General features: G+C 41.2%; 1 protein-coding gene across 2 annotated transcripts; it reads right to left on the bottom strand.

Annotated features, from left to right (window-relative positions):
* Positions 1 to 6,797: 6,797 nt before the first annotated feature.
* NFKBIZ (NFKB inhibitor zeta) lies at positions 6,798 to 18,936 on the bottom strand. Of its 2 annotated transcripts, XM_004378148.2 has the most exons (12): positions 18,500 to 18,936; positions 16,053 to 16,192; positions 15,505 to 15,535; positions 15,281 to 15,384; positions 14,404 to 15,179; positions 13,603 to 13,708; positions 13,076 to 13,222; positions 12,821 to 12,884; positions 12,365 to 12,534; positions 11,189 to 11,299; positions 10,927 to 11,094; positions 6,798 to 7,987 (listed from the first exon to the last, which is right to left on the bottom strand). In XM_004378148.2, the coding sequence occupies exons 1-12, from the start codon at positions 18,783 to 18,785 to the stop codon at positions 7,934 to 7,936; spliced, it is 2,157 nt and encodes a 718-aa protein (XP_004378205.1). In that variant the 5' UTR covers positions 18,786 to 18,936; the 3' UTR covers positions 6,798 to 7,933. The 2 variants fall into 2 exon arrangements, with proteins under 2 accessions (XP_004378205.1, XP_023588647.1); XM_023732879.1 differs by lacking the exons at positions 16,053 to 16,192; positions 18,500 to 18,936 and adding an exon at positions 15,722 to 16,046 and having other exon boundaries at positions 15,281 to 15,535.
* Between the last annotated feature and the right edge of the window lie 507 nt (positions 18,937 to 19,443).

Genomic DNA, 19,443 nt, shown 5'->3' with positions numbered 1-19,443 from the left:
TCTCACATACTTTGGACACGTTATCAGAAGGGATCAGTCCCTGGAGAAGGACATCATGCTTGGTAAAGTAGAGGGTCAGTGAAAAAGAGGAAGATCCTCAACGAGATGGATTGACACAGTGGCTACAATAATGGGCTCAAGCATAACAAAGATCATGAGAATGATGCAGGACCAGGTAGTGTTTCGTTCTGTTGTATAAAGAGCCGCTATGAATCAGAACCGACTCCATGGTACGTAACAACAACAACAACGAGTGTGAAGTTGTTTTGATTTGCATTTCCCTAATAACTAATAATGCTAATCATCTTTTCACGTGCTTATTGGCCATTCGTATATCTACTTTGGAGACATGCCTATTCAAGTCCTTTGCTCATTTTTTGATTGGGTTGTTTATCTTTTTGTTGTTGAGTTGTAGGGATTCTTTATATATTCTGGATATTAAACCCTTGTCAGATATATATATGATTTCCATATATTTTCTCCCATTTATAGATTGTTTTTTCACTTTCTTGATAATGGCCTTTGATACACAAAAGTTTTTTGTTTTGATGAAGTCCATTTTATCTTTTTTTTTTTTTCCTTTTGTTACTCATACTTTAGTTTTATCTAGGAATTTATTGCCAAATACAAGCTTCTAAAGATTTGCCTCTATGTTTTCTTCTAAGGGTTTTATGATTTTAGCTCTTATATTTGGGTCATTGATTCATTTACAGTTCATTTTCATATACAGTATGAAGTAGAGCTTCTTCTGCATGTGGAGTTACAGTTTGTTCAGCACCATTTGTTAAAGAGACCATTCTTTACCCATTAAATGGACTTGGCACCCTTAATTTAAAATCAGTTGGTTAGAGATGTATGGGTTTATTTTTGGACCCTCAATTCTATTCCCATTGGTGTATTTGTCAGTCCTTATACTAGCACCATACTGTTTTGATTACTGTAGCTTTGTAGTACATTTCAAAATCGGGAAGCATGAGTCCTCCTACTTTGTTCTCCTTCAAGGCTGTTTTGGCTATTCAGGGCCCCTTGCAATTCCATATGAATTTAAGAATTTACGTTATGGATTGAATTGTGTACCGCAAAAATTATGTTGAAGTCCTAACCCCTGTACCTGTGATTTGGGAAATAGGGTTTTTCTTTTGTTATTAGTTGGGTCAAACGAGGTCATACTAGAGTAGGGTGGGTCCTAATCCTAATTCCTTCTGAGTGGTGTCTTATAAAAAGGGAGTGGCACACAGGGTGATGGGGGAAGATAGACACATTTACAGCTATTAATTTCCCTCTGAGAATTTTCTTGAATCTCAATTTTCTGAATCCCATAATTTTTGGTATGTTCTGCTTTCATTTTCACTCATCTTTAGGAATTTTCTAATTTCCCTTGTGATTTCCAGATATTTGTGAATTTTCCAGTTCTTATGTTACTGATTTCTAGTTTCATTCCTTTGTGGTCGGAGAAGATACTTTGTATGATTTCAATATTTTTAAATGTATTGATACTTGTTTTGTGACCTAACATAAGTCTATCCTGGAGAATGATCCATGTGCACTGAAGAATGTGTATTGGGGAAAACTGCTTTTGAAGGGCTCATGTAATGAAGTCAGACCCATTTGGATAATCTCCCTATCTTAAGGTCAACTGATTAGTAACCTTAATTACATCTGGAAAATCTCCTTTGCCATGTAACATAACATAATCATGGGAGTAACACCAGGCAGCAAAGATCATGGGGGCCATCTTAGAATTCTGCCTACCACACCTGTATTAGATTGTATCCAACACTACTGACCTGATCTTCCTTAGAGATACCATTCATCAAGACAATTTAAAGTTATCTTTTAAAAAAACATATTGCTGGTATTCAGTGATTCAGAGCCCACTTTGCAGACTGTAAGAATTAAGACTGGGATACCATGAAAAATGCCAGATTTGAAGTTAGAGGAACTGTATTGAGATCCCAGGAGTTCAGGGAAGGGATTGAGTTCAGTGTGGGTTAGGAAGAGCTTCACAGAGGAAGCGGCACCCAATCAGGGCCTTCTGGAATGCATAGGAGTAGGTAGGCAAGGGCATGGCTGGAGTCAGGAATAAACAGGGCATCAGCAGAGGCAGTGAGGAGACTCAGCTGATATTTGGGGAGCAGTGGAAGACAAAACTGGACAGACAAGGTGAAGCTAAATTAAAGATGTCTTGATAAACCAGGATAAGAGTTTGTATTTGATTTCAATAGGCAATATTGAGCCTTTGAAAACTGTTTTAGGTTTCTGTAAAAATACACCAAATGGTTGGAAATTTTTGAATTGGTGAGAAAAAGAAGATTGGAGGAAGAATAAATTAGAAGTCTATAAGAAACACAATTCAGTTATCCGTTAGAGGTACATATTGACATTCTATGATGAGTGGGGTGTGTTTTAACATGTTATACAAAAAAAAACGCAATAGAAGAAACAAGGATAGCAAAATGTTTATAATTGTTGAAGCTTGATGATAGGTATGAGGGTTCACTATACTATTCTATTTTTGTGTGCGTGTTTGAATATTTCCATAATAAAAAGTTTGATTTCTTTTTCTTTGTTTGTTTTAAGGCTATTGTGGTAATCGAGGAATGAGGTCATGCAAACCTAATGTGGATTGTTGTTGTTGTTGTTGTTAGGTGCTGTCGAGTTGGTTCCAACTCATAGCGACCCTATGTACAACAGAACAAAACATTGCCTGGTCCTGCGCCATCCTCACAATCATTGTTATGCTTGAGCCCATTGTTGCAGCCACGGTGTCAATCCATCTCAATGAGGGTCTTCCTCTTCGTCACTGACTCTCTACTTTACCAAGCATGATGTCCTTCTCCAGGGACTGATCCCTCCTGATAACATGTCCAAAGTATGTGAGGCGTAGTCTCGCCATCTTTGCTTTTAAGGAGCATTAAATGTGGATAGTGGCAGGGAAAATAAAGAAAAAAAAGATTAATTCAACAGCCTTTTGACCTTGACAACAGATTTGATATAACTTTAGCTGATGGAATGGCATGATGCAGGGAGCAGGGACCGTGGGGATGGAGGTCCAAGAATACATACAAGAGTCACAAGGATGTGGAGAAATAGGAGCTCTCATCTATTGCTGATGGGAACGTACAGCCACTGTGGCGAACAGTCTGGTGGTTCCTCAAAAAGTTAAACATAGAATTACCATACAATCCAGCAATTCCATTTCTAGGTATATACCCAAAAGCAGGAACACAAACAGAAACCTGTACACCAATGTTCATTGCAGCACTATTCACAACAGCCAAATGATGGAAACAACCTAAATGTCCAACAACAAATGAATAAATAAACAAAATATGGTACAAACATAAAATGGAATACTATTCAGCCATCGAGAAATGAGGTCCTCATACATGTTACAACACGGATAAACCTTTTAAACATCATGCCGAGTAAAATACGTCAGTTGCAAAAAGGACAAATATTGTATGATTCCACTTACATAAAATATCTAGAATACGAGAGTGTATATACAGACCTAACATTATTGGTGGCGACCTGGGGCAGGTGGGAGGGGAGGTAGGGAAAGAGAAACTCACTGCTTAGGAAACATGGAGCTTCTGTTAAGGGTGATGGAAAAATTTGGAAATGGATAATGGTGAGAGTTGCACAAAATTATGAACAAAATGTCACCAAATTGTACATGTGAAGAATGGTGAAATGGCAAACGTTTTGTTACATATTTACCACAATAAAATTTAAAAATGAATTTAAAAAGAAGTCAAGAGCCATCTTTAGAGGACTCTACAATCTTACTTCTGGAACTATACCCCTCATGCAGTTTTTCTGGGTTTGTGAAGACTCCAGAGGTAGAGCTAGAGGACTGGGAAAGCAAAGTGAAAAATCAGACTTGGTGTAGAGTTGAAGCATGAAAATATCTCTGAATTAAATCATAAACTCCATGTGAATGATAAAATGTTTATATATTGAAGTATAAAAATATACTGAAAAAAACAAATTTAAAAGAGAGCCATAAAATTAAATTCACTTTAAAATGTATTCACTGTCTGCTACATGTCAAGTACTGCGCTAGGTCGCTGTCCTCCTCTCATGGACACCAGAAGGAAAAACAGAAAACCATTAGCCTGGTTGTAACTAATCTAAAACCTTGTACTTGAACCTAATCCCAGAGAAACCATCAAGAACTTCGCCAGTGGCTGACGCTGATTTCTCCCTGTGGTCACATTCTATACAAAACAACTTATGTTATCAGAAAACGGAAGTCAATGGCGCTAAGTTTAAGAACCTGACATTTAGTAAAGGTTAAAGGAGTTTGAGGAAATTTTCAGCTCCTGATTAAGAGTATAGAAAGGATATTAGAAAAAAGAAAACCAAGCCCACTGCCGTCAAGTGTACTCCGACTCATAGCCACCCTATATGACGGAGTAGAACTGTCCCATATGGTTTCCAAGGAGCGCCTGGTGGATTCAAACTGCTGACATTTTGGTTAGCAACTGTAGCTCTTAACCACTACGACACCAGGTTTCCAGAAAGGATATTAGATGTTACTAATTTGATTAACAAATAGAACTGAAAGATTTTGCCTTGACACTTGAGGGGATTCCTTAATAAAATGCCCAACTACAGTACTAGAGTTAGTCCTTTGCAAAGAGGGACTACCTGATTGAAAAAAAAAAAGGGGGCCCAACTAGGCCCATTTTCATTAACATATTATTGATTATATGACTGAGTCAAGTTCAGAGCTATGAGTCATTAATTTATTGTTTAATAGTATATTGCTGGCTCAAATCACCAATTCCCACCCCCACCAAAAACAAAACAAAACAAAACACAGTGATCCCAACCAGGAAAGGCATACATTCACTCATTTAACCAGTATTTTATGAGCTCCTACTATACGTGGGGCAACGGGTTTGGGTTTTTTTGTTTTTTTTTTAACCGTATGCCAGGCACTGAGGCTGCAGCAATGAACAGTCTTGGCTGCCACTGATTGTTTGAGGCATATTCCATCACCAGCCACCACCCTCCATGTGGCAGACATTGCTAATTTCCTGCAAAGCCTCTAGACTGCCTGAGAATCTTTCTCAACATGATACTCCAAGGACTTTGCCAGTCAGAGGTAGAACACAAGATGAAATTTAGTGGCCGTCCCAGGTTCTAATCAAACTACACTGAGTCACCTCCCGTTCCCCCAAAATACCATGCCTTGCTTCATGTTGTTTTCTGTTTGTTTATCCCACCTCTCCCCACTTCTACGAATGCCCAAGTCAACTTTTCTAAAAATTCAACTCAAATGCCTTCTCTACCTTGAAGCTTTTCCAGTTCCCCTATTCAGACGTAAATTCTTCCTATAGAGTATTTCTTCCTTTGAGTCGGAATCAACTTCAACTCAACCGCAACGGATTGGGTTTGCTTTTTTGTTAACATCTGCCTAATAAGGTGCATGCCTTGTCTCTCACTAAACATTTTAAAGGTAAGAAATGTGCCTTTCATGTCTTTCAATGCCTCATATTGTCTCGTATACAGCTTTGCACACACACAAAACACTCTGAGAGCTTGGAGAAAGCTTACTATATGTCTTATGTTCACTGGGGGCATACCATTTCAACTTTTCACCAGGTTGCATTTGTAAAGCAAACTACTCTTATGATTTCAACTATATGAAAGGACTGATTCTTCAACAATAACTTCATGTACAGAAATGGAACTGAAGCAGATTCTTAACCTGTGTGCCATGGACTCCTGGGGACTGTGAAGTCTTATCGTGACATTATATATATACCATTTATGTATATATATATGAATTTTTCCAGAGAAATTCATAGCATTCACCAGATTCTCAAAAGGGTCTGTAATTAAGAACTAGTAATGCACGTGAAGCAATTGTTGTAAAGACTGATGCTGACAGAGGTGCTGAAGCGTTTGTTCTCACATGTCAAAATGCCATGTCCGGAAGCAGGAGGAGCCCATCAACTGCTGTTCCCAGGTTTACATCCCTTTCAGGATAATTCTGGTAATCTCCAAACTGTTTCCAATGTTCACTGCTCCCACAGAACATGAAAACCATAAAAGTCAATATCCTGCGGGACTTAGCTTTTTTTTTGGCATAGAAACTTCTGAATAATTATCAGTATGGCAGTGGTTAAGTACTCGGCTGCTAACCAAAAGGTTGGCAGTTGGAATCCACCACCCACTCCACTGGAGAAAGATGTGGCAGTCTGCTTCCATGAAGATTATAGCCTTGGAAACCCTGTGGGGCAGTTCTACTCTGTCCTCCACGGTAGCTATGAGGCGGTATCGCTTGACAGCAATGGGTTTAGTCTTTATTATTATTAAACTTCCATAGTATTTTCAGATAGTAACAGAAACCTGGCAGTTTTTTGGTGTTAAACCTTCCACATGTATCTTCAGGAAACATATTCTCCAAAAAATCCAAATTAAAATATACTAATTTAAAGGAATTTAGACTAGTAATTAATAGTACTTTTCTACCTAGGAAAAATATAAATAGGGTCCTAGGAAAACAAAATGCACATCCTTAAAATGAATATTATTATTGAGTTAACATTTATTTAAAACCATGCATGAGTTTTTTGAGCGTGAACGGACTGGTTTGTATCAGAACTGTATTCACAGACAGCAAGCAACTATAACTTCTGTCCACAAGACACACTGGGTCAAACAATGTGATCAATCCAAAGGGTATCTTTTTAAAAAGGATTTAAGTACTGAACTACAAAGATGATTATCAGTCAGTCATTTGTGAGACTTCTCATTAAAAAAAAAGAAGAAAAGAAAAATTTTTTAATGAATCAAATTTATTATAAAGAATTAGTGTGCAATCAAAGCCAAAAAAGTTTCTCAGGGCATATCACAGGTAAGCAAAATAACATTAATAGATTACGGCTACTAAAAAATAAAACAAAGCCTACTTTCTGAGTAGTAGTATAAAACATCATGGCATATTATCATTATTTTACATTAAGAAAACAGTAAGACATGTTTCAATATTGACTTGTTGTTCACATAAGAGTGAAACAAAAATTCCAACAGAACATGTGAACTATAAATTCTAGAAAGTTAGGTAAGAGGTGTTCAAGAGCATGCACTTAATTCCCCACAACGGTTTCATCTCAATGCATGAGAACAAGCATATTTACAGTCCAAACACAGCTTGACCAGCACTAAGGGAACAACTCTCCATCTGCCACCTCTATGGAGACTTTAGTTGGATGATGATAAATAACAGCTCCTCTGAATGTGTGCCATCTTTTAAAACAGTGACAATTCACTGGTTCTTTGCTATCTTATTCATTTACACTTCAAATGTGGCCATGTTAATGACCAAATATGTACAGGTTCTCTATTTTTAAACAAATATAACAATTATATACAGTTTGCAAAGATCAAATTTTAACCGTGGACACTTTTCATCTAGACCAATGACTAGAAAGTTTCGAACACTGCTAGATACTGCATCAGGCCAAAAGCAGCCTCAACATGATATTTATATATAATTTTTAGGCATAAATAGTATTTTTCCCTTCAAATGCATTCATTTTTCTTAAAGAAATGTTTACAATTTACCTGCTTTTAAACTGGCAATAGCTACATGAGCAATGCCTTATACCATACAAACCAAAGTCTCTTCCTACCCAAAAGCTACTGTTAGTTGAAGTCAATTTTACCATTCAGATTAAGTTCAGATGTCTAGATCCCAGATACCTGGGTATGAAATATTCAGATCTGCCAAGAGGAATTAGATATTTTTCTTCTTTTCTTTTAATATAACCCACTATATAATAGTGAACTAAATACGTTTGTTTCATAGAAACAACTTACATTTGCCAATACAGGGCAAATGGTCTATGTACAGATACATTAGGACTGCCTAACTGACAGTGAGTGTTGCCGACCAGGCTCCAAGTCAGTGGAGCTAATACGGTGGGGCTCTCTGCTGAATGGACTTTCCTTTCAGGATACGTCGGATCTGCAATAGAAATAGATAGGATTTATGAGGTTTGTTTTTAGCAACAAAGTGCCACACTTCCTTCAGAGTTGCATTCCTTTGTTATATAAGCTACAACACTCCTGTTGACTTGTAAGTGCATGAAGAAATACGCAACAATATTTTTCAAGATTTTAAGGCAACTTAAAGGAGCCCTGGTGGCACAGTGATTAAGAGTTCAGTTGCTAACAAGCAATTGGCAGTTCGAACACACCAGCCACTCTACAGGAGAAAGATGTGGCAGTCTGCTTCCATAACAGATAAAGCCTTGGAAACTCTATGGAGCAGTTCTACTCTGTCCTACAGGGTCACTATGAGCCAGAATCAACTCAATGGCAACAAGTTTGGGTTTAAGGGAACTTAAGAAAAGATATTACAACTCTTTTTAAAGCTTATTACAGGTCTCCTATGATAATAATCTTTGAGTTTAAGAAAGTAAAACAACTCCATTAAAAATTATCTGAAGTTGACAACCTCTAACAACTTAAATAAGATCTACATTCATTTCCTAATCTTTACTCTTGCTATTTGTGAGAATATTTACTACAATTATTTATGGTGTATATTATATCATACTTATCTTGAAGTCAGCCTCAACTAACAAGAGCCCAGAACCCACCCTATGTACATACAAGTAAATTCTGAATACGCTTCAAGTCAAAATAGCTGTAGTAATATCCAAGCACCAAAGCACCTGCACACAACTTTATGGGTCACAGGAAAGGCCCCAGCTTTCACTTAGAGCCTAGTCATTGATTTTATACTGCAGCCTGACACATTTTATCTGTCTCTCAGCCCAGAGCAGATTAGAAACAACGAATTAAAAAAAGGAAGACGAGGGTAGGAGATGCAATTGATAGCTGCTAGGAGACACAACGACCACGGTGTGAAAAAAGAATACGACCACAGCGTGAGAAAAGAATACGAGAAAAGACCACCCCTCCAAAAAAAATCCAAAAGCAAAAGAGAGTTATCTTGGAACATTTAGTGAAGAGTCAAACAGCCCTCCACACCTCAGTATTCCTCGAGAACACTGCGATGTGGCTGCACACCGAAAGTGAAGTAGAAGCAAATACTGGGCTTAGGACTCTGCCATTTACTATTTAATGATTTTGGCTTCTATCCCTAGAGCCTCTCTGAATCTCAGTTTTCTCAGTTGAACCTTTATACTGCAGACTTTTCATAAAAATTAAGTGGCATAATATACACAGAAACCTTCATAAACTATAAAGAAATTTTAATTTATAAAAAGTTTTTACAAATATGGGTTACTATAACATTATGATCATGATGAGGACTATGAGTCAAAGAAAAGATTAAATTGCATTCCATATATTTTATTTCATGATTACAAAAGTATGTAATTCCCCTCAGGGAAAGACTTCCATCAAAAATATTTAAGTTCTCAAAAGATTAAATTCTTGTTATCTAGTATTATGGAGCAGGAGAAAAACCTGGTGATCTGCTCCTAGATTACAGCCTAGGAAACCCTATGGGGAAGTTCTACTCTGTCACATGGGGTCACTCTGGTCAAAAATTGACTCGACGGCACCTAACAGTGTTACGGACTGAATTAAAACCAAAACCAAACTCACTGCCATCAAGTCGATTCCGACTCATAGTCGGACTCATAGCAACCCTACAGGACAGAGTAGAACTGCTTCACAGAGTTTCCAAGGAGCAGCTGGTGGATTCGAGCTGCTGACCTTCCGGTTAGCAGCTGAGCGCTCAACCACTACATCACCAGGGCTCCATGAATTGAATTGTATCTCCCCAACATACGTGTGTAATCCTAACCCGTATATCTGCGGATGTAATCCTATTTGTAAATAGGGTTTTGTTATGTTAATGACGATTTATTAGTGTAGGAGGTCCTAAACCTAATCATTCTGAGTTATAAGGGGCAGCATACACAGAAACAAGCAAGCACAAATCGGGGGGGAAGATACATGCCACATGAGGATTGCCAAGGAATCGAGGAATACCAGGGCTACAGAGACTGAGACAAGGATCTTCCCCCAGAGCTGACAGAGACAGAGCGTGCACCTTCCCCTAAAGTTGGTGCCCTGAATTCAGACTTCTAGCCTCCTGAACTGTGAAAAAATAAATTTTTGTTCTTTAAAACCACCCACTTGTGGTATTTCTGTTAAAACAGCACTAACACATGTAGAGGAAACCCTGGCAGAGTGGTTAAGAGCTATGGTTGCTAACCAACAGGTAGGCAGTTCAAATCCACAGCTGCTCCTTGGAAACTCTACGGGGCAGTTCTACTCTGCCCGATAGGGTCACTATGAGTCAGAATCGACTCGACGGCAACGGGTTTAGTTTTATTTTGGTAAGACATGCAGAAAGTTCACTCATGTAAAACCATTCAACCTCCACTGAAGCATAATCTTGTTTAAAGAGTAAAACATTTCTACATTCTATGTCCTGTAAACAGCCTCTCCGTTTCTTGTTTAGTATCAAGGAGTTGACAGAAATACTTGTTTACTGAGTGCTTACAACGTGCCTGGGACTTTTCTGAACACTGCAGGTATTGACATATTCATACCCACAGTAATCTTTTTTGAAGACTCATAGTTCACACACAAAGCTAAGATTCTTTTTCCTTGGTACTTGCAGATATAGCTTTTTATCAGCTTCCAAACCCCAGACCATTCTGAATTACTCTAAAACCAAGTCTGTATCAAGAAAGAGAAGAAAAGACTAGCTGTTGACCTCTGACCATTTTGGATCCATGGATGAACTCTCAAATTCCTTACTCTTCCTTTGGAAACAAAGCACTTAACTCTGAAGTGCCACAATGAACACTGAAATGTGGACACTGACTGAGCCACCTTGGCCTTTGCCCTACACAACCTCATCCCCCTTTCAGACGGGAGTGCCTGAAGGTTATCTCCTCCCCGTTCTGTGGCCCTCACCTGTTCTCCCACGGGGCCATCAGGAACCAAATGCACTGGCTGTTCGTTCTCCAAGTTCCGAGTACTCGGGTCTGCTCCCTTCCTCATCAGCAGGCGGACAGCATCCAACTGTGTCACCCGATACTGCAGGCTGGCAGCAACGTGGAGGGCAGTATTTCCATTGTAAGCCTGAAGACAAAGAGATGAAATAACACCCATCAGCAGGGCAGGCTTTCATGAAAGGTGCTCAAAAGCTTGAGGAAGGTGTAAAGAAGGTCATTACCTTTGCATTCACAAAAGATAGGCAACTAGGCAGCTCCAAAAAGAGGCGAATGAGCTCCAGATTTGCTTCTTCGGCTGCCAAATGCAGAGCTGTGCGGCCACTTTTACGGTCCTTGTCAAAGGCAAGGAGAAAAAAACAAACTTTCAGACACCATGCCTTGGAATACTCCTTTTGCCCAGCCTCCCAAAGCTCTGACTCAGTCCTGCAGACTCTGACTGCTTCCTTCTCCCTAAAACCAAAAAAACCAAACCTGTTGCTGGTGAGTCGATTCCAACTCATAGCAACCCTATAGGACAGAGTAGAACTGCCCCATAGAGTTTCCAAGGAGCACCTGGTGGATTCAAACTGCCAACTTTTTGGTTAGCAGCTGTAGCTCTTAACCACTATGCCACCAGGTTTTCCCTTCTCCCTAAAGCCTTCCTTAATCCTCAAGTCAGATGGAATCTCTCATTCCTCCTTAAATCCCCTATTAATTTGCCTACGTGCCTCTTACCATGGTCTATCCTGTATACAAGATGGTCATAAAATATAGAAACACAGACAATACTGTTTTATCATATGTTGTAATATAATATCAATAAGCCACTTATTATGTATTTTCCTGTTTCCAGACTTGATGTCAACCACGTAGAGCCACATTTAACTGCATCACTCATGTCTTCTATTAGACAGCAAGTTCCCCAAGCCCCTAGTTGGTTTAACCATTTTCCCCCCAAAGCACCTGACCCAATGCCTTGCACAGAGGTGGTACCCAATGGAATAAACCTTCAATCTGAAGAGAATAAAATATTTTACAGTTTAAAAAACAAAAGACTTAGTTCAGATCCCACAGCCATGAAGAAACCCTTATAGAAAGCACTACTTGTACTGTCAGTGTATGAAAACGGAAGTCAAAACGAGAGTATCAATCCCAACCTTTTCCTTTCAAACGAAGACTGATTTATTCCACAACTAAACAACTGTTGGAATGATAATCCACAGGGTAAAAGCCGATCAAGAAAGGACATGAGGTGATCTTTGAAAATCTAAGCTCCTTAACTATCCATATATTGCTACTCACATCATTAATCAAGAAAAAGAAAATAGTTTTCACCTGTAGTTGGGAGCAAGGTATAAACGCTTTTTGCTATAACTACCTCCCCCCCACCCCATTCCAAACCTATTCTGTGAATGTACCTTAGCTTCCACTGCTGCTCCCATGTGAATCAGACACTTAATGGTGTCAACCAGACTCTTATTCTTCAGTAATAGCCCCTGAACTTCAGGTGAATGAGGCTGTTGGTTTCTTTGGAGCTCATGCACCACTGTATTGTGGGCCACGACTGCACAGTGGAGAGGAGTGAGGCCTAGAAGTAAAGCATAATGAAGCACGGTCAAGCAACCCATCTAGTCTGTGTCACTCTATAAATGCAAACCTTGAGGATGCCTCTAACCTGACCTACAGGTGGGCTACCCAAGAACTACTAAGGAAGTCTGAACAGTCCCTCCACTGGAACTGAGTGCTAATTTTATTTATAGAATATTCCGCTTTAGTTACTCCCCTTCCTTCTTGGTATGCTACTTAATACCCTTAGAACATATAGGTGACACTCTCTAAGTGGTTCTTTGTCCAGTAAAATTTCAGTTGCTTACCTTCATAGTTGGTTGCCTCAAGATCCACAAACTGATTGCTCCTCACGGCTCCCTTCTGAATTGCCTGCAGAATTTTAAAACAGATATCCATTAGCAAAAGCCAAGCCACACAACCACTTATCTACTAGTATCCCAGGAAATGATTAAGTCAACTCAAAATAAATGATTGCAACAGACAATATACATACAACTTCTAATACTCCAGCCCGATGTCTTTGGCCCCATGATGAGGGTGCCTTCTTCGTGGCCTCTTACCTGAAGCACCTGGGAGTGGCCCTTCTCAGCACAGACATGCAGAGGTGTTCTTCCCCAGCAGTCTGTGGTGTTCACCTGGGCCCCAAGGTTCACCAGGTCCTGCACAATGAGGTGCTGATTGGCAGCCACTGCCACCTGAAACGCACTCTGTGGACATTCAGAGGGAAATTTATTTTTTTAATATTTAACACTACCACAACAAAGAATACAAAAGTAAACTGGGGGAAAACCCACACAGAAAATAAATCCTACTAATAATCAATCAAACACTGTATGACAAGGAAACTAAAATAAGTTCAGGGTGTGGCTTTTTACACCCAGTTGGTCTTTGGTCAAATAAGTACAAAGTTAACACTAATAACTTCAAGGTTGATGGTGGCAAAGAGTCAACATCTCAAAGTTAATATTAACTAAACTCTCTTGTTCTTGAGCTCTAAAACTGTCTACACATAAGCATGAGGCTGGCCATCATTCCTCTTCACCATGACTACATCTTTGCCATTTCAGACTCTGTCAAAGAGTCTCACCTGTCCATTGTGCTCTTTAATATCCAGCATGTGAAGCGCATTCATCTTTCTTGCAAGGACATAGGAAAGTGCCCTTCGCCCTTGGGCAACAGCAATATGGAGGAACCTGGGGAACATGGAAGGGGAAAGAGGTAAATTACTTTCAATTTCACTAAGTTCATTAAAAAAAAAAAAATTCTCCCTTTAGCCCCTTTGATATGCACTCACATGAAACACTACAGAGCATAATTCGTCTTTTCTGCTAGGTTGATAACACGTCTGAATTTCAAGAGAAGGAGTTCAGCTACCAGAAATAAGAATGCCTAGCACGCACCATGCTGATCACTTTACATCTATTATTTTTAATACTCATAAAGACCCTATGAAGAAAGTATTATTTTACATGTCAAGAAACTAAGGCATACAGACATTAAATAACTTGTCCAGGGCCATAAGGACATCAGGACAGATCAAGATTCAATCTGTAAGTCAACTAACAGTTTATAGCTAATCGTGATAGAATTGTTTCCACTCTACGAACAGTCTATGCTGATCTTCCAAAACCAATTATTCAAAGAAGATACAAATAATTTTACCAATTTAGAACACATAATTTGTTTACCCAGGAAAATGAATAAACAAAAACCCTTTCTTGAAGTATTAGCTATCGCTGAGTAGCAGTTTCCACCTAAACAAGTTCTGTTGGTAAGCTGACCACTTACTAAGGTATAACATGGTATACCTTAGAGAAACTGTGTGTGCCCACTAGGTCCAACAAGTGTGGCTTATCAAATTAGGTACAGGAGATAAAGAGATACTCACGTGTCACCATCTGCATCCTTTGAAAGAAACTGGTCTTGGGAAATATTTGCCAATTTGCTTTCTTCTTGCTCTACTTGCCACTGAAAAAATGACTTTCCTAACTGTGTAGTGTTCACTGGATTTTCGGTGATGTTCTGGAATGGCAGTGAGGTGTTTAGAGGGGGAGAGCCTGCCTTGTGCTCCGCCAGGGCCTCACACGCACTGTTTGGCATCATGCTGAAGGTCTGTAGATGGGCATTGCTGTGTTGCTGGATGCTGGGGGGAGTCTGAATAGGAACAGCAACATTCTCTGATTCCCCATGATTACTTAGAAGAGATACAAAACTTTGGTTTGGGCAGAACTGCAGTTCCTGACCATCAAAGAGATTTGGTTCATAGTTGGGGGATTGCAATCTGGAATAAGGGGTATATTCCAAATTTGGATCATGGATATAATGGTGCTGCTGCTGCTGCACATTCTGGTTCTGTGGAGAATACTGGTACAACGAAGCCTGGTCCATCACCGGTGGGGAGCCACTGACTTGGAATGGCTGGTATTTCTGAGGTGGAGAAAAGACCTGCCCTCCGTGGAAGTCCTGAAACTGCTCTCTAGGGGAACTCTGGGGGACAACCACAGGACTCATCCAGCTAACTTGGACTGTGTTCAGAGAGACGGGGCTGCATTCATTCTTAATGTTGATAATGCTCTGAAGCAGATCGGCATTGCTGTCATGTTTGGATTCACTGTGATGAACATCTTCCATGCTCTCCCCCGGCGTTGGTGTTTGGGGCGGTGTCTGTAAAGGAAGAAAAATCAAGCTGCCCACTCACTTCCTTCTAAAATTATCCCAGGAAAAATTTAAGAAGGGTTTTCAGAGGGAAATATTGAGATACTTACCAAAAATTGGGTATGCAACAGAGCTGGCCTTTTGCAAGCTGGTCCATCAGACAATGAATCAGGCCCTTTCCTTTTTCCACTGTATGATACTGTGTTCTTCAGTTCTGTATCCAAGAAAGGAACATGGGATCCTATGTTTTTTATTTTACAAAATTTATTCATAATCACACTAAATTATTTTACTCTAAAGCCCCCATAAAATAATAAATAGAAGTAACTCCTACCTGTGAATTGCTCTACGTTCACACCTTGTGTCTATAACAAAAAAAAAGTTTCCAATTTAGTGTATATAAAATGGCTTCCTGCTTAATATACATCAATAGACTTATCTCTATGACCCTTTACAGCCCACAATAAATCTCTGATATAGTTATTCTATCAATCCTTATTTTCTAACTTCATTTTCATTCTAGCTGGCAACTTCCTCATTTTCACTCTCACCTTAGCTCAACTCAGGTCAAGATGAAAATAAGGCCATCTGATTTTTCCCTTTTTAGTCGAAAAGTTCCATTTCAATTAAATTCCACTTCTTTCCTGGCCCCTAACTTGCTTTCATTTATTCATTTATTAAATTTCTCTTGCACTCCTCCTAGGTGATTGGCACTGGGCTAGGTGATAGGAATACAGGTGACAACAAGACAATTGTGACCTCTGTCCTAGAGATCTTGCAGGTTAAGAAAGACTGCAAGTTACTAACCGGACCTAGGTCAACAGAGAATAGTAACCCAGACTAACCTCCCTACCACCCCCCCAAATAAAAAACAGGCACCACCTTAAAATCATCCACAGGTTGGCCCGAAGCCTTCTGTTTATGACTTCGGATGTGCAACAGGAGTTCCTTCACCGAGTTTCTAACACGAACACCTTGAAAGGGTCCTCTCTGCTGCCTTCCTACCCCCATATGGGGCTCAACTGATCAAAAGAAAAAAATATATTGCAATTAGATCTCTTTACAGACACAAATCTTAACCCCAAAAGCATAGCTGTCTAATGGATAAAGTCCTCACCAACAGACCACAAAGCCTTCCAACTCGCATGTCAGTCCCCAGCCCGAAAGGTTTTATGTTGTCTGAAACTTTCCCCACCAGGCTTCTTCAGGAATTCAAGTTCACAAAAGTTTGGTCAGGGGTCCCCGGAGCCAATCGAGCTTTTCCCTCAGCCCTATCTACCCATAAGGCAGGATCACAGATTTTGCCAGCTTCTCACAGATTTCTAATTATTCTTGACTTCTGAAAAACCTTAGGGGAGCAAAGGATAAATAACAAAGTTTTCACTTTTCAAACCAAAGACTTTATGTTCAGAAATTTAAATCTATTAATTCCATTCACCTAAGAAAGCAAAAGCAAACTTCCTCCAATATTTCAATGTACCAAAGCCTAACAATTAACAATGCCTTAGACTTGTTCATTATTTCCCTCAGTTCAGCTATGCCAAGAAAGCTGCTTAAATTCACTACGCTGAAACACATTTCCACACACACACAGGATTTCCTCTCACCAACTGTTTGTGGAATGGCAACACAGACCTTCTAAGTAAAAAGGAAATATGCTTGTTTCACATTCAAACTTTGAAATACACTTGAAAACGTAACGTATGAGTACAGCATTCCATTCCTGACCACTATTATGTCACAATCTCATGGGACATGAGCTGATCACAAAGTAAACATGCAAAAAGTCAGGAAATGAATAATTTAGCCATTCCGTTAAGAGTAGAAAAAAGAAGACGGGACAACTAATAATGGCTAATTTGAATACATACGTATATATGTATATATACCTCATAAGATAAATAACTCAATGATAGAGGAAAGTAAGCAGTTAGTTGGTTTTACATTTGCTTAGGTTTAGGGATACCAGAATTGCCAGATTCTAACACAGAATTTCTCTGGAATAACAGCAGTTAATAATTTAACATCATCTCACGAAGAGAAAAATTCAGTTTCAGAAATCCCCTACGGCTATGTGGTAAACCAAGGAACTACCAAAGTAGTTTCAGCCAGATGAAGGCCAAATGTGGGAGAAAAGGTTCTAACAACGTACACACACACTTTTTTAACTTCCTGGTGTCACAATGGTTAACAGCTATGACTGCTAACCAAAAAGTCATCAGTTTGAACCCACCAGCCACTCCTGGGAAACCCTACGAAGCAGTTCTACTCTGTCCTATAGGGTCGCTGTGAGTCGGAATCCACTCCACGGCATCGGATGGGGGTACAGGCACTACCAGACAATGTACAGTGGGCGCTTTACATAACCAAGTGGCGTAAAATAAATCACACAGGAAAAGCACTTTTTAAAAATAAAAGACAACCAAAACAGGAGTGGCTAGCAGTGGGGAACACCTGAAAGAGAACATTCTTTAGAATACTGCTGATTAGACACTCCAACATTTGAGATTATCTAGACTTTCTTGAGTCTACTCACGGTGGCATCCTGTTTTCCCCCAACTTATGAAACTCAGTTCATTACGTTACAAAAAGGAAACTAACCAATTCAAAAGCAAAGAAAGGAAACATTATGCCTTTCTTTACTAGATATGGCTTAACCATTTTAAAGCACACAGAACAAAAACAAGACCACAGATCCTGCTGACTCTGGCTTCCGAAACTGGCAAACATCAACAACAAAAGGCATAATTTCTGTTGGTTTTCAGTCCAGTTTCATCTTACATCTTGACAGCAGTTGCTTTGCTTTAACATAAAGTCCTTTTACTTACAATTTCCACGAGTACTTGAAGAAATAAATCAGGGCCTTAAACACAGTACCAAAGTCTGATGTCTAGCTATGGCCTTTCACTAAAATAGCCACAGGAGAAAATCAACTACAACGGACTCAACACCTCACCACAGTATATGAATTATAGCTCAAAAAAGCTGTTAAAAAAAAAAAAAGGCACACACACAAACAACAATACTAAAACAAAACCCTCAGCATAACAGGAAGGTCGAATGTGCTTCATTCCCCCCAGTAATCAGACCTCTGCTATGACCAGTGTTTCAAGCTATGAGTACAGCTGGATTTCACAGACTGTCAAGCGCCCGATACTGGCCAACGCATCCAGTATCGCTTCACCAATAATGTGATTGTATATTGCGGCTAACCAATGCGCAGGTAGCCAGCTTACATGTGGTCGAGGTCACATTTGGTCACATCTGGGGAGCCCTGACCCCACCCTTCCAGGGAAATTAATAGCTCGCGCCGGCCCAGCGGTGAGTACCTGGCAGCCGCTCGGCGCGGACACCGCCTCTCGGCCGGGACTCGACGGCCCCACAGGAGGACACGGACGAAGACGAGAAGTCTGAGGAGTCGGAGCCGGGCGAGCCGGGTGCCGAGGGCCCCGACGACGAGCACCCGGCGTCGCAGGTCCCCGTTGCCGCGGCCGGCGGCGACGCGCCGTAGAAGTAGGCCAGGTTGAGCGGGCTGGTCATGAGGCCGCAGTCGCCGGCCGCGTCCAGCAGCCCCTCTCCGCCGCGGCTGTCTTCCAGTAGCTTGTCCACGATCATGCTCCCGGGCGCAACGCTCGGGAACCCCCAGACACCTGCGCCAAGGGTCGCTGAGCGCGGCTGCCTCCCGGCTGTACTTGTGGCGGCGCGGGACTCGCACTGCAGGCGGACTACACCGGTACGGGCGCGGCCCCGGCCGTCAGCGTATTTAAGCGGCCAGTGGAGCCAGGGGGAGTGGGCCGTCTGGCTCGCCGACCTCCCCCGCGCCCGGCCCGGCCATTGGCGACGCCCGGGCCGCCTTCCGGCCCCTCCTCCGGATGCGCCCCGTTTCCAGTAAAATGTACAGGATGAGGCAATGTGTCCTCCGCCCTCGCCCCGCCCGCCTGGCTCCGCCCAGGCCAACCGGTTGTTTGTCTGCCCGCGCCTGGAAAGCTCGACCAAGTGCAGCCTCCGCCGCCCCGCCCCCTGCCCCGGCCGGCGGCACAGGGATGCAGGCGGCACAGGGATGCAGGAGCCACCCTGCCCTCGGCGCGCCCCGGCCGGGCCTCGGCGCCCAGTAAGAGGGCGCGCGGCGCTGGGCAATGGGCTTGCAGAGGGAGGCGAGGAGGCGTGAAGGCGGTGGGAACTGGTCGGCCTCGTTCCCCGGGAGCAGGAAATCCTGCAAGTGGCGCGCCCCACACGCCTCCGTCCGCCCCGGCGCGGCGGGCTGCTAGCCAGC

This window comes from Trichechus manatus, unplaced genomic scaffold (assembly GCF_000243295.1).
Source record: "Trichechus manatus latirostris isolate Lorelei unplaced genomic scaffold, TriManLat1.0 scaffold00055, whole genome shotgun sequence".
Classification (NCBI taxonomy): Eukaryota; Metazoa; Chordata; class Mammalia; order Sirenia; family Trichechidae; genus Trichechus; species Trichechus manatus.
The sequence above is the reverse complement of the archived record's forward strand: the minus strand, read 5'-3'. Positions and strand labels throughout refer to the sequence as shown.

Coding starts and splice junctions, on each gene's coding strand:
- NFKBIZ (XM_004378148.2), bottom strand. CDS start 18,785: ATGATCGTGGACAAGCTACTGGAAGACAGCCGCGGCGGAGAGGGGCTG. Junction 13,709..14,403: donor AAGGATGCAGATGGTGACAC/GTGAGTATCTCT, acceptor CATGTTCCCCAG/GTTCCTCCATATTGCTGTTG. Junction 11,095..11,188: donor TATCTTTTGTGAATGCAAAG/GTAATGACCTTC, acceptor CTTTGTCTTCAG/GCTTACAATGGAAATACTGC.